General features: G+C 54.0%; 1 protein-coding gene across 1 annotated transcript in view; it reads left to right on the top strand.

Moving 5' to 3' along the window:
• Window positions 1–12,259, top strand: part of pdgfra (platelet-derived growth factor receptor, alpha polypeptide) — a 24,486-nt gene extending 12,227 nt beyond the window's left edge. The window contains exons 11-28 of the mRNA XM_056414744.1: window positions 94–224; window positions 322–490; window positions 573–762; window positions 2,558–2,673; window positions 2,755–2,881; window positions 2,972–3,168; window positions 3,485–3,579; window positions 5,176–5,308; window positions 5,411–5,515; window positions 5,607–5,717; window positions 5,806–5,959; window positions 6,412–6,563; window positions 6,699–6,814; window positions 7,481–7,603; window positions 7,812–7,923; window positions 8,001–8,206; window positions 9,237–9,466; window positions 10,532–12,259. Of these exons, the coding sequence (XP_056270719.1) occupies window positions 94–224; window positions 322–490; window positions 573–762; window positions 2,558–2,673; window positions 2,755–2,881; window positions 2,972–3,168; window positions 3,485–3,579; window positions 5,176–5,308; window positions 5,411–5,515; window positions 5,607–5,717; window positions 5,806–5,959; window positions 6,412–6,563; window positions 6,699–6,814; window positions 7,481–7,603; window positions 7,812–7,923; window positions 8,001–8,206; window positions 9,237–9,466; window positions 10,532–10,679 (2,615 nt within the window). The 3' untranslated portion in view covers window positions 10,680–12,259. The remainder of the gene's footprint in view (window positions 1–93; window positions 225–321; window positions 491–572; window positions 763–2,557; window positions 2,674–2,754; window positions 2,882–2,971; window positions 3,169–3,484; window positions 3,580–5,175; window positions 5,309–5,410; window positions 5,516–5,606; window positions 5,718–5,805; window positions 5,960–6,411; window positions 6,564–6,698; window positions 6,815–7,480; window positions 7,604–7,811; window positions 7,924–8,000; window positions 8,207–9,236; window positions 9,467–10,531) is intronic.
• The last annotated feature ends 708 nt before the right edge of the window (window positions 12,260–12,967 follow it).

Below are 12,967 nucleotides of genomic sequence, written 5' to 3'. Positions count from 1 at the left end.
CGCACACACATGCTCACACACACACACACATGCTCACACACACACACCCACCCACTCACGCTCACACACGCTCATGTTGGCGGTTGCTCTCAGGTGGCGCCGCGCTGCACGTGGAGCTGAGCGCCGAGCGCACCGCCCTGCTGGTGGGCGACGCCCTCACCGTCACCTGCCTGGCCCGGGGGTCCGAGATCCTGGAGGACCACTGGAAGTACCCGGGGAAACTGGTGAGGACCCGAGGTCGACGAGTCCGGGTCGAGAGGCGGTTCGAACCGGCCGGTCGACGCTCGACATTCCCGACGTTCCTTCCCGTTTCGCCGACAGGTGAACCGCGGCGTGAAGACCGTGCAGGAGAACAAGCGAGAGCAGGAGATCCGCTACACGCTGACGATCCCCCACGCCTCCGCCAAGGACGGCGGCATCTACTCCTGCTCCATCACCGACATCATCAGCAACGAGAGCCAGACCAAGGAGATCGCCGTGCGCGTGTTCGGTACGGAGGACGCGCGCTTCCGTCCGCTCGGCGTCCGCTCGGGTCGGACTCTTCTTCTGACCCTTTAAATGTCGTCCCGCAGACGGCGAGTTCATGTCCGTGTGGCCGGAGTTCGGCGAGTACGAGTCGGCCGAGCTGGACGAGGTTCGGGAGTTCAGGGCCGAGATCAGCTCCTTCCCCGGCGCTCGCGTCACGTGGCTCAAAGACGGCGTGCCGCTCGGCGACGTGACGGCGGAGATCTCCACCAGCCTCCGGCAGCTCAGCGAGACCAGGTGAGGCTTCCGATAGATGGATAGGTCGGTAGGTAGTAGGTAGGGAGGAAGTAGGTAGATAGTAGATAGGTAGGGAGGAAGTAGGTAGGGAGGAAGTAGATAGATAGATAGGTAGGGAGGAAGTAGGTAGATAGTAGATAGGAAGTAGGTAGATAGTAGATAGGTAGGGAGATAGTAGGTAGGTAGTAGGTAGGGAGGAAGTAGGTAGGTAGGGAGGAAGTAGGTAGATACTAGATAGGTAGGGAGGAAGTAGGTAGATAGTAGATAGGTAGGGAGGAAGTAGGTAGATAGTAGATAGGTAGTAGGTAGGGAGGAAGTAGGTAGATAGTAGATAGGTAGGGAGGAAGTAGGAGATAGTAGATAGGTAGGGAGGAAGTAGGGAGATAGTAGGTACGTAGGTAGATAGTAGATAGGTAGTAGGTAGGGAGGAAGTAGGTAGATACTAGATAGGTAGAAGGTAGATACTAGATAGGTAGAAGGTAGGGAGGAAGTAGATAGGTAGTAGGTAGGGAGGAAGTAGGTAGATAGTAGATAGGTAGGGAGGAAGCATGGAGATAGTAGATGGGTAGGGAGGAAGTAGGTAGATAGTAGATAGGTAGTAGGTAGGGAGGAAGTAGGTAGATAGTAGATAGGTAGTAGGTAGGGAGGAAGTAGGTAGATAGTAGATAGGTAGTAGGTAGGGAGGAAGTAGGTAGATAGGTAGGGAGGAAGTAGATAGGTAGTAGGTGGGAGGAGTGGGTGGATAGTAGATGGGTAGTAGGTGGGAGGAGTAGGAGATGGTGGTGGGAAGTAGGTGGGAGGAAGTAGGTGGATACTAGATGGGTGGGAGGAGTAGGTAGATACTAGATGGGTGGGAGGAGTAGGAGATACTAGATGGGTAGGGAGGAAGTAGGAGATAGTAGATGGGTAGGGAGGAGTAGGAGATAGTAGGTAGATAGTAGATGGGTGGGAGGAGTAGGAGATAGTGGGTGGAGGAGTAGGTAGATACTAGATGGGTGGAGGAGTAGGTAGATGGTAGATGGGTAGGGAGGAAGTGGTAGATAGGTAGATGGGTGGGAGGAGTAGGTAGATGGTAGATGGGTAGTAGGTAGGGAGGAGTAGGTGGATGGTAGATGGGTGGGAGGAAGTAGGTGGGTGGGAGGAGTGGGTAGATAGTAGATGGGTGGTAGGTGGGGAGGTAGGTGGATGCTAGATGGGTGGTAGGTAGAGCTAGATACTAGATGGGTGAGGTGGAGGAAGTAGATGGGTGAAGGTAGGGAGGAAGTAGTGGATGGTAGATAGGTAGGGAGGAAGTAGGGAGATAGTAGATAGGTAGGGAGGAAGTAGGGAGATAGTAGATAGGTAGGGAGGAAGTAGGTAGATAGTAGATAGGTAGGGAGGAAATAGGGAGATAGTAGATAGGTAGTGGGTAGGGAGGAAGTAGATAGATAGTAGATAGGTAGGGAGGAAGTAGATAGGTAGGGAGGAAGTAGATAGGTAGTAGGTAGGGAGGAAGTAGGTAGATAGATAGTAGGTAGGGAGAAAGTAGGTAGGGAGGAAGTAGGTAGATAGTAGATAGGTAGGGAGGAAGTAGATAGATAGTAGGTAGGGAGGAAGTAGGTAGATAGTAGATAGGTAGTAGGTAGCTAGATTGGTAATAGATATGTAGTAGATAGGTAGGTAGTAGATAAGTAGGAAGGTGTATATATATGTAGCAGCTCAGCGAGACCAGGTGAGGCTTCCGGACTGGAGGTCCACTCATAGACAAGATGGTCGTCGGGGCTCCACGCTTCATTGGTCTCTTGTTTGTTTTCAGCTACACGGGCGTTCTGACCCTGATCCGGGCCAAGGAGGAGGACAGCGGGAACTACACCATGCGGGTGGAGAACGGAGACCAGCGGCGAGACGTCGTGTTTATCCTGGAGGTCAAAGGTCAGCACGCCACCTTTTAATGTCCTTAGACGCCCAATTCTCACACGCGTGGCAAAGCTCACCCCCCCGTCTACGTTACAGTGCCCGCGGTCATCCTGGACCTGAAGGACATCCACCACGGCTCGGCCGGCGGTCAGTCCGTGGTGTGCATCACGCGGGGGCGGCCGGCGCCGGTGGTGGAGTGGTTCGTCTGCAGGAACATCAAACAGTGAGTCCCTCCTCCAGAGCGCCACGGGGACGCCGCGGTCGCCCCGCCACGCCTGACCCCGCCCCCCCTCCGCCGCCCCTCTCGTTCCAGCTGTGCCAACGACTCCTCCGCCTGGGCGCCGCTTCCCGCCAACTCCACCGAGGTCACGATGGAGTCGCGCATCGACGAGGACGACAACCTGGAGAGCCAGGTGGTGTTCGGCCACCTGGAGAACACGCTGGCGGTGCGCTGCCTCGCCCGCAACGAGCAGGGCGCCGCGAGCAGGGAGGTCAAGCTGGTGGCGAGCGGTGAGCACACACACACACGCACACGCACACGCACACACACACACACACGCACACATGCTCACACACACTGGCTTGTTTCCCCTGAAGTAGCTTGATGTTGGTTGTTGTTGTTGTTGTGAAGTTGCTCCTGACACTCGAGCGTGTGACCGCAGCTGTCCGAGGAGGACGCTCTTATTGTGAAGGCCAAGACCTCGTTAAGCCATTTGGTCCCCCCCTCCCCCTCCCCCACTGCCCCTAAACCAGTGCCCCTCCCCCACGTTATCTCCCAGCATGCCTTTGGGTCACCATGTTGTTAACCCCGCCTCTCCTCCGACAGGCCCCCACCCGGAGCTGACGGTGGCCGCCGCCGTGCTGGTGCTGCTGGTCATTGTCATCATCTCACTCATTGTGTTGGTTGTTATCTGGAAACAGGTACTGTGGCACCATCACACCTCCACCCTCACACACTCCATCACACCTCCACCCTCACACACTCCATCACACCTCCACCCTCACACACTCCTCCACCCTCACACACTCCATCACACCTCCACCCTCACACCTCCACCTCACACGCTCCATCACACCTCCACCTCACATGCTCCATCACACCTCCACCTCACACGCTCCATCACCTCCACCTCACACGCTCCATCACACGTCCACCCTCACATGCTCCATCACACCTCCACCCTCACATGCTCCATCACACCTCCACCCTCACACACTCCATCACACCTCCATCACACCTCCACCCTCACACGCTCCATCACACCTCCACCTCACACGCCATCACACCTCCACCTCACACCCCATCACACTCCACCTCACACGCTCCATCACACCTCCACCCTCACACGCTCCATCACACCTCCACCCTCACACGCTCCATCACACCTCCACCCTCACACGCTCCATCACACCTCCACCCTCACATGCTCCATCACACCTCCACCCTCACACTCCATCACACCTCCACCCTCACACACTCCATCACACCTCCACCCTCACACACTCCATCACACCTCCACCCTCACACGCTCCATCACACCTCCACCCTCACACGCTCCATCACACCTCCACCCTCACACGCTCCATCACACCTCCACCCTCACACGCTCCATCACACCTCCACCCTCACACGCTCCATCACACCTCCACCCTCACACGCTCCATCACACCTCCACCCACACACACTCCATCACACCTCCACCCTCACACACTCCTCCACCCTCACATGCTCCATCACACCTCCACCCTCACACGCTCCATCACACCTCCACCCTCACACGCTCCATCACACCTCCACCCTCACACGCTCCATCACACCTCCACCCTCACACACTCCATCACACCTCCACCCTCACACGCTCCATCACACCTCCACCCACACACACTCCATCACACCTCCAACCTCACGCTCCATCACACCTCCACCTCACATGCTCCATCACACCTCCACCTCACACGCTCCACCTCCACCCTCACACGCTCCATCACCTCCACCCTCACACGCTCCATCACACCTCCACCCTCACTCACGCTCCATCACACCTCCACCCTCACTCACACACTCCATCACACCTCCACCCTCACACACTCCATCACACCTCCACCCTCACACACTCCATCACACTTCCACCCTCACAAGCTCCTCTGGGCTGCTGCTTCATGTGCCTGATACAAGACCCGCCTTTTGCAGCATTCGAGCGCTCTGATTGGCCGACGCTAACCACGACATGTGGGCTGGGCTTTCCAAGGATTCGTACAATATTAATGTGTAAAGTAAATGTGTAAGATATGACCTGGAGGTTTGACTTCAGAGGTCAAAGATATGTTTCTGCAGGTGGAAAACATAATAATTAATATCTATAACCCCGCACTCGATGTTCCACCTGTAGGCTTTCCTTAGAACCCCAAACATCTGTTGTTTTATTCAACAGAAAGACTCCCTGACTTAATAAATGAAACTACATCTCCCGCTGTCCTCGCCCAGCGGTTCTGACCCGTCTCTCGTTCGTCTTCCAGAAGCCGCGTTACGAGATCCGCTGGAGGGTCATCGAGTCCGTGAGCCCGGACGGCCACGAGTACATCTACGTGGACCCGATGCAGCTGCCCTACGACTCGCGCTGGGAGTTCCTCCGAGACCGGCTGGTGCTGGGTGAGCGGCCGGCGCCCTCGTCGCTGTGAAGCTTCTGCGTCACCCCCCCCCCCCCCCCCCCGAAGCGCTTCTTTCTTTAAGCTCTGCCTCTTCCTCCTCCAGGTCGCATCCTGGGCTCCGGGGCCTTCGGGAAGGTGGTGGAGGGCACGGCGTACGGGCTGAGCCGCTCGCAGCCCGTCATGAAGGTGGCCGTGAAGATGCTGAAACGTGAGTCGCGGGCGAGAGAACCCGCAGCGGCCAATGAGAAGCCCTGAAAAGCCGAGCGCGGTCGTCATGGTTACATGTGTCGTCCCTGCAGCCACGGCGCGCTCCAGTGAGAAGCAGGCGCTGATGTCGGAGCTGAAGATCATGACCCACCTGGGACCCCACCTCAACATCGTGAACCTGCTGGGGGCCTGCACCAAAGCAGGTACACACACACACACACACACAACCTCTCTCTCTCACACACAAACACACACACACGTCAGGCTCTTCATCCGTCTCGTGTTCCTCAGGGCCGATCTACATCATCACGGAGTTCTGTTTCTACGGTGACCTGGTGAACTACCTGCACAAGCACCGGGACACCTTCCTCAGCCTGGCGCCGGAGAAGAGCCCGAAGGAGGCGGACGTCTTCGGGGTCAGCCCCGCGGACGAGAGCAGCAGGAGGTGAGCCACGCACACGCACACGCGCACACGCACACGCACACGCACGCACACGCACACGCACGCACACACACACGCACGCACACGCACGCACCCTAAAACCCCTAATCGGTAACTCTATCTCCGCGCTCTCCGCGGTCGAGGAGATCATCTGGCGTCTTCGGGCTAATCCAATCGCAGCCTGAAGTGGTCTCAGCTTTCAGCCCTAATGTCGTTGCCTCGGAGATACCTGTTAACCCCCCCCCCCCCTCTCTCTCTGATGACTCATGGTCGCCGCACCTCTAAATGAACCGTAACGTGATTTCATCCCGGCCTCCGTGTTCCAGACTCGACCACATCTTCCTCTTAACGCCGCTCCCGAGGATTTAAAGGGGCACACACGCATCATAAGGGACAGATCAGTATATGTATCTATATATGTATATTTATATGTGTTCTACACGCTCTCTCTGCAGCTACGTGATCCTGTCCTTCGAGAGCAGAGGAGGCTACATGGACATGAAGCAGAGCGACGGCACGCAGTACGTCCCCATGCTGGAGATGAGCGACGCCTCCAAGTACTCCGACATCCAGAGGTCCGAGTACGACCGCCCGCCCTCCCAGAAAGGTACGGCTGCTCGAGGGTGGAGTCGGGCGGTGCCCTGTCATCAGGGAGGGGGTAACGGCAGCGTGGAGCGTCGTGATGACGGCTCCCCCGACATCAGTGTGTGAGCCGCTGTGTTCACGCCGTTTGTCTCCCCAGAGGACGACGGGGACGAGCTGCTGGCGGCAGACATGAGCGACGGCCTCAGCACCACCGACCTGCTCAGCTTCACCTTCCAGGTGGCCAAAGGGATGGCGTTCCTGGCCTCCAAGAATGTAGGTTCACCCCGCAGGAGTCAGACGAGGAGTCAGACGAGGAGGGAGGGAGTGAGATGAGGAGGGAGACGAGGAGGGAGGGAGTGAGACGAGGAGTGAGACGAGGAGAGAGGCGAGGAGGGAGGGAGTGAGACGAGGAGTGAGACGAGGAGAGAGGCGAGGAGGGAGGGAGTGAGACGAGGAGAGAGGCGAGGAGGGAGATGAGGAGGGAGGGAGTGAGGCGAGGAGGGAGGGAGTGAGACGAGGAGCGAGACGAGGAGGGAGGGAGTGAGACGAGGAAGGAGGGAGTGAGACGAGGCTGTAGTCTGAAGCTGTGGTCTGTCGTAGTTATTACCCTGAAGGTGGAGAGAGAGAAGAGGAGGAAACGAGCAGCAATAGAGTCTGTGGGAGAGGAGAGGGTTGGTGTAGAGAACCATGTTGTTAAACCTCTCTCTCTCTCTCTCTGTCTCTGTCTCTCTCTCTCTGTCTCTCGCTCTCTGTCTCTCGCTCTCTGTCTCTCGCTCTCTCTCTCTCTCTGTCTCTCGCTCGCTCTCTCTCTCTCTCTCTCTGTCTCTCTCTCTCTCTGTCTCTCGCTCTCTCTGTCTCTCGCTCGCTCTCTCTCTCTCTCTGTCTCTGCCTCTCTCTCTCTCTCTCTCTCTCCCCCACCCCCTCTCTCTCTCTCCACAGTGTGTGCACCGTGACCTCGCAGCCAGGAACGTGCTCCTCTCTCAGGGGAAGATGGTGAAGATCTGTGACTTCGGCCTGGCCCGAGACATCATGCACGACACCAACTACGTGTCCAAGGGGAGCGTGAGTCTCAATCCCAACACACCCAACACACCCAACACACCCAACACACCAACACACCAACACACCAACACACCAACACACCCAACACACCCAACACACCCAACGCACCAACACACCAAACACACCCAACGCACCCAACACACCTCACACTCGCCGTCTGTTTCTTTCCGCGAGCGCTGCCGTAACGTTTCCCCTCGCCGCCCCGCAGACCTTCCTCCCCGTGAAGTGGATGGCGCCGGAGAGCATCTTCGACAACATGTACACCACCCTGAGCGACGTGTGGTCCTACGGCATCCTGCTGTGGGAGATCTTCTCCTTGGGTGAGCCCCCGTCAGCGGAGACGCTCCCTGAGAGGAAGATGATGATGATGGTGACGGTGATGTGTTGTGGTCTGAAGGTGGGACCCCGTACCCGGGCATGGTGGTGGACTCCAGCTTCTACAACAAGATCAAGAGCGGCTACAGGATGTCCAAGCCGGAGCTCGCCCCCGACGACGTGTACGAGATGATGATGAGGTGCTGGAACAGCGAGCCGGAGAAGAGGCCTTCGTTCCAGGGCCTGACCGACTCGGTGGCGGCCCTGCTGCCCTCCAGCTACAAGAAGGTGAGTCCCCCCCCCCCTTCGACCCCCGAGGTTTACTCACCTAGCGCAGTCTCTGTCACTTGTTATGCTTTTTCAAATAATAGAATCACTTTGAACAACACAAATAAAGTTCTATCCCTGCAACAAATAACTAATATTTGGCAAAATGTGGCTGTAATTAATCTGTTTTGCACTGAATATCTTTTCACGATAACAATAAAGTCAAAGCTGTGGAAAACTAAAAAAAACAAGTTCAAATATGTGTCAATAAAGAGTTTTACTGAGATGTAAACACTCAGAGACTCTCTGGAGGCGGCTTTAGCTCAGTAGCTCAGTGGGGTGCTGATGCCACTTGAGGTTTGGGGTTGATCCGCTCTCCCACCAGTTTGCAAAGTCAGTGTCCTTGAGCAAGGCACTGAACCCAGTTGCTTCCGGGCGCATCACAGCAGCCCACTGCTCCTTAATAACTAAGGATGGGTTAAATGCAGAGAACTAATTTCCCCTTGGGGATAAATAATAGTGTATATTCTATTCTATTCTATTCTATTAATTCATGCTCAATGTTGAGCTTTTATTTTGAAGGGCAACAGCAGAAAAGGCGGTCTCACGGAGTCACGTGTCACGGCGTAACGTGAACATTCACAAGAGTACAGGCATTAGATTTGGCCACCTATTTATGAATGACTTCCTGTATTGAAGTTCTTTAAATAAATCAAATCTTCATTTCCCTTCGCGCCCCACCGTTTGAGAACCGCTGCCTTAGCGCATGCTGATGATAGGCTCCTCCCCTTTGCCCAGCAAAGTGCAGGTTTTATTTTTCAAAGGTGCCCCCCCCCCTCATCAGTGTTTCCGTGCTCCTGTTGTGATTAGAGAGTGGCCGCCTCACCGCCAACCTCCCATGAAGCGCCACATGGCCCATCAAACCGTAGCGCCGCCTCCTGAGCGGCGTGTTTTAACGGCCTGGGGGCAGATGGATGAGGGGGGGGCGGTTTGGTTTATTGGCTCTGTGCAACCCCTTGAACTCCCTCTGACGCGCCCCGCCTCCACGCAGCACTACGAGAGGGTGAACCACGAGTTCCTGAAGAGCGACCACCCGGCGGTGACCCGGATGTGCGTGAAGAGCGAGGACGACGCCTACATCGGCATCAGCGCCAAGAGTTGCAAGCCGAAGGACCGCGAGAGCGGCTTCGACGAGCAGCGGCTGAGCGCCGACAGCGGCTACATCATCCCGCTGCCCGACCTGGACCCCGACGACGAGTACGGGAAGAGGAACCGGCACGGGTAAACCCACCTGCGGCGCCGCCTAGTGTCCACACTGAGAACTGCAGCGCGCTTATTAGAGAGATGCTCAAGTTCATAGGGGATAAATCAAGAGATAGACTTCTATACAACCAGAGGAGTCGCCCCCTGGTGGTCAGGAGAGAGAATGCAGCTTTAACACATGAAGCGTAGACTTCTATACAACCAGAGGAGTCCCCCCTGGTGGTCAGGAGAGAGAATGCAGCTTTAACACATGAAGCGTAGACTTCTATACAACCAGAGGAGTCGCCCCCTGGTGGTCAAGAGAGAGAATGCAGCTTCAACACATGAAGCATATACTTCTATACAACCAGGGGAGTCCCCCCTGGTGGTCAGGAGACAATGCAGCTTCAACACATGAAGCATAGACTTCTATACAACCAGGGGAGTGGCCCCCTGGTGGTCAGGAGAGAGAATGCAGCTTTAACACATGAAGCGTAGACTTCTATACAACCAGAGGAGTTTCCCCCTGGTGGTCAAGAGAGAGAATGCAGCTTCAACACATGAAGCATATACTTCTATACAACCAGGGGAGTCCCCCCTGGTGGTCAGGAGAGACAATGCAGCTTCAACACATGAAGCATAGACTTCTATACAACCAGGGGAGTCCCCCCTGGTGGTCAGGAGAGACAATGCAGCTTCAACACATGAAGCATAGACTTCTATACAACCAGGGGAGTCCCCCCTGGTGGTCAGGAGAGACAATGCAGCTTTAACACATGGAGCATAGACTTCTATACAACCAGGGGAGTCCCCCCTGGTGGTCAGGAGAGAGAATGCAGCTTTAACACATGGAGCATAGACTTCTATACAACCAGAGGAGTGGCCCCCTGGTGGTCAGGAGAGAGAATGCAGCTTTAACTCATGGAGCATAGACTTCTATACAACCAGAGGAGTGGCCCCCTGGTGGTCAGGAGAGAGAATGCAGCTTTAACTCATGGAGCATAGACTTCTATACAACCAGAGGAGTGGCCCCCTGGTGGTCAGGAGAGGGTAACACGTGGAGCGTAGACTTCTCGACACTAACCCCGTCTCCGTGCTCTGCAGCTCTGAGACCTCCGAGGAGAGCGCCATCGAGAGCGGCTCCAGCAGCTCAACGTACGCGAAGCGTGAGGGCGAGACGCTGGAGGACATCACGCTGCTGGACGAGATGTGTCTGCACTGCAGTGACCTGGGGGAGGACAGCTTCCTGTGACCAGCACCAGCCAGGGGGGGGGCTGTGAGGACTCAGGAAACTAGAGATAACAACTTGTTAAATCAACCAAAAACTGTCCGTCTGACCCTCCTCGTCCTCCTCGTCCTCCGCCGGCCAATCAGAGGACAGAACAAAACCAAAACCACTTCACTGCCGCCTGGATGTCTGGACGCCGCCCCCTGCTGGGCCGGAGGAGCGAGGCGTGGATGGAGAGAGCGACTCTTGAAGGACTGGAGTGAAGCCGAGTGTCGGACGGAGACAGATTTATTTTCTCAAAGAAAAATCTTTATTCTATCGGAACATTCTTCTCACAGCAAGAAGGGACGAGGTCGACTCATAGGATATATATATAAATATATATATGTAACCACTACAGAAGCACTAAACTAAAGGAGCCCAACAGGTAGACCACCTCTCACTCACCTGGTGCCATCTGGACTTTATTTGTGTTTTTTTGTGTGTTTTCGCACGACATGATCAGTAAATATTCTGATGTTGTTTTACCCGGAAAAAAACATGCAGTAATTCAAAATGTATTTTTGTACTTCATGGTTACGTAAGCGCGTGTTATTTGTGAATAGCGTGGTTAGAGCGCCTCGAGTCGCCCGAGAACGAAGTGAGATTGTATTGTAAATAGCTTCCAGAGTTGTTGTTGTTTTTTATAAGAGAGACAGTTATTTTTATGTAAGCACATATTATGCTTCTGATGAATCCACTGCAACAAAGCAAATATTACTCATTTGCCTTCATATAGTGGGCGGCGTATAGAAATATTCATATGTTATCATGTTTTTAATGTGTGATATGGATGGAAATCAATTTAGCTGCAGCAGAAAAGAGGAAACGTGGCTTCACCAGCAGGTGGCGTCCTCCGGGCGCACGGCTAGCATCACACAGGAAGTTAGCTTCATACGGGAAGCTAGCATCACACAGGAAGTTAGCTTCAGACGGGAAGCTAGCATCACACAGGAAGTTAGCTTAATACGGGAAGCTAGCATCACACAGGAAGTTAGCTTCATACGGGAAGCTAGCATCACACAGGAAGTTAGCTTAATACGGGAAGCTAGCATCACACAGGAAGTTAGCATCACACAGGAAGTTAGCTTAATACGGGAAGCTAGCATCACACAGGAAGTTAGCTTCATACGGGAAGTTAGCATCACACAGGAAGTTAGCTTCACACGGGAAGCTAGCATCACACAGGAAGTTAGCTTCATACGGGAAGCTAGCATCAACACAGGAAGTTAGCTTCACACAGGAAGTTAGCTTCACACGGGAAGTTAGCTTCACACGGGAAGCTAGCATCACACAGGAAGTTAGCTTCATACGGGAAGCTAGCATCACACGGAAAGCTAGCATCACACAGGAAGTTAGCTTCATACGGGAAGCTAGCATCACACGGAAAGCTAGCATCACACGGGAAGTTAGCTTCACACAGGAAGTTAGCTTCACACGGGAAGCTAGCATCACACAGGAAGTTAGCTTCACACAGGAAGTTAGCATCACACACCAAAAAAAGATAACAGGATTATTACAGGAAATAATCTGTGTGTTAAAGGGATGTTTATGATTCTCGGAACGTTTTTTGTTCGAGATAATATTCACGAACAAACTTTACCGCTTTTTACGATTTTTTAAGTGTGAAGACAATCGGCAGAAATAAAAAGCTAAAGTTAAAAACTACAAACTAGAGACTGAGACATAAACTCATGTTTACAATGTTTACTGAGGGAATACATCAAGAGAAGTAGTCACTATAGAGACTTCTATACAACCAGAGGAGCCCCCTGGTGGACAGGAGAGAGAATGCAGCTTTAACATATATAGACTTCTATACAACCAGAGGAGCCCCCTGGTTGCCAGGAGAGAGAATGCAGCTTTAACATATATAGACTTCTATACAACCAGAGGAGCCCCCTGGTGGCCAGGAGAGAGAATGACTTCACGTCTCCTTCCCTAAGCTAAAGGAGGACAAGCGAACAGGAAGTGCAGGACGACTACTTCCTGGTTCTAGGACTCGTTCTAGAGCTCCATGAGGACGTACCGCCCTCCAGCTGAGCCCCCACTGTGATGTAATCAGTTGTTGCACCTTCCTCGTCTTCCATTTAGTGTTTGCGTGTAGCAGAAAGACAGCGGACCCCGTGAGGGTCTCTGACGGTACCGTGTGTGTAGTCACACCCATAAGATGAGTTATATGTCCAGTATGTTACATCGTGTACATTCAGATGATTTATATTTCAATAAATGATTTATCATGTCAAAAATGAACAAACACGCCTCCTCTGACT

Source organism: Pseudoliparis swirei, chromosome 5 (genome assembly GCF_029220125.1).
Source record: "Pseudoliparis swirei isolate HS2019 ecotype Mariana Trench chromosome 5, NWPU_hadal_v1, whole genome shotgun sequence".
Lineage (NCBI taxonomy): Eukaryota > Metazoa > Chordata > Actinopteri > Perciformes > Liparidae > Pseudoliparis > Pseudoliparis swirei.
Note: the sequence above shows the minus strand (reverse complement) of the source record. Positions and strands in the feature narration are given on the sequence as shown.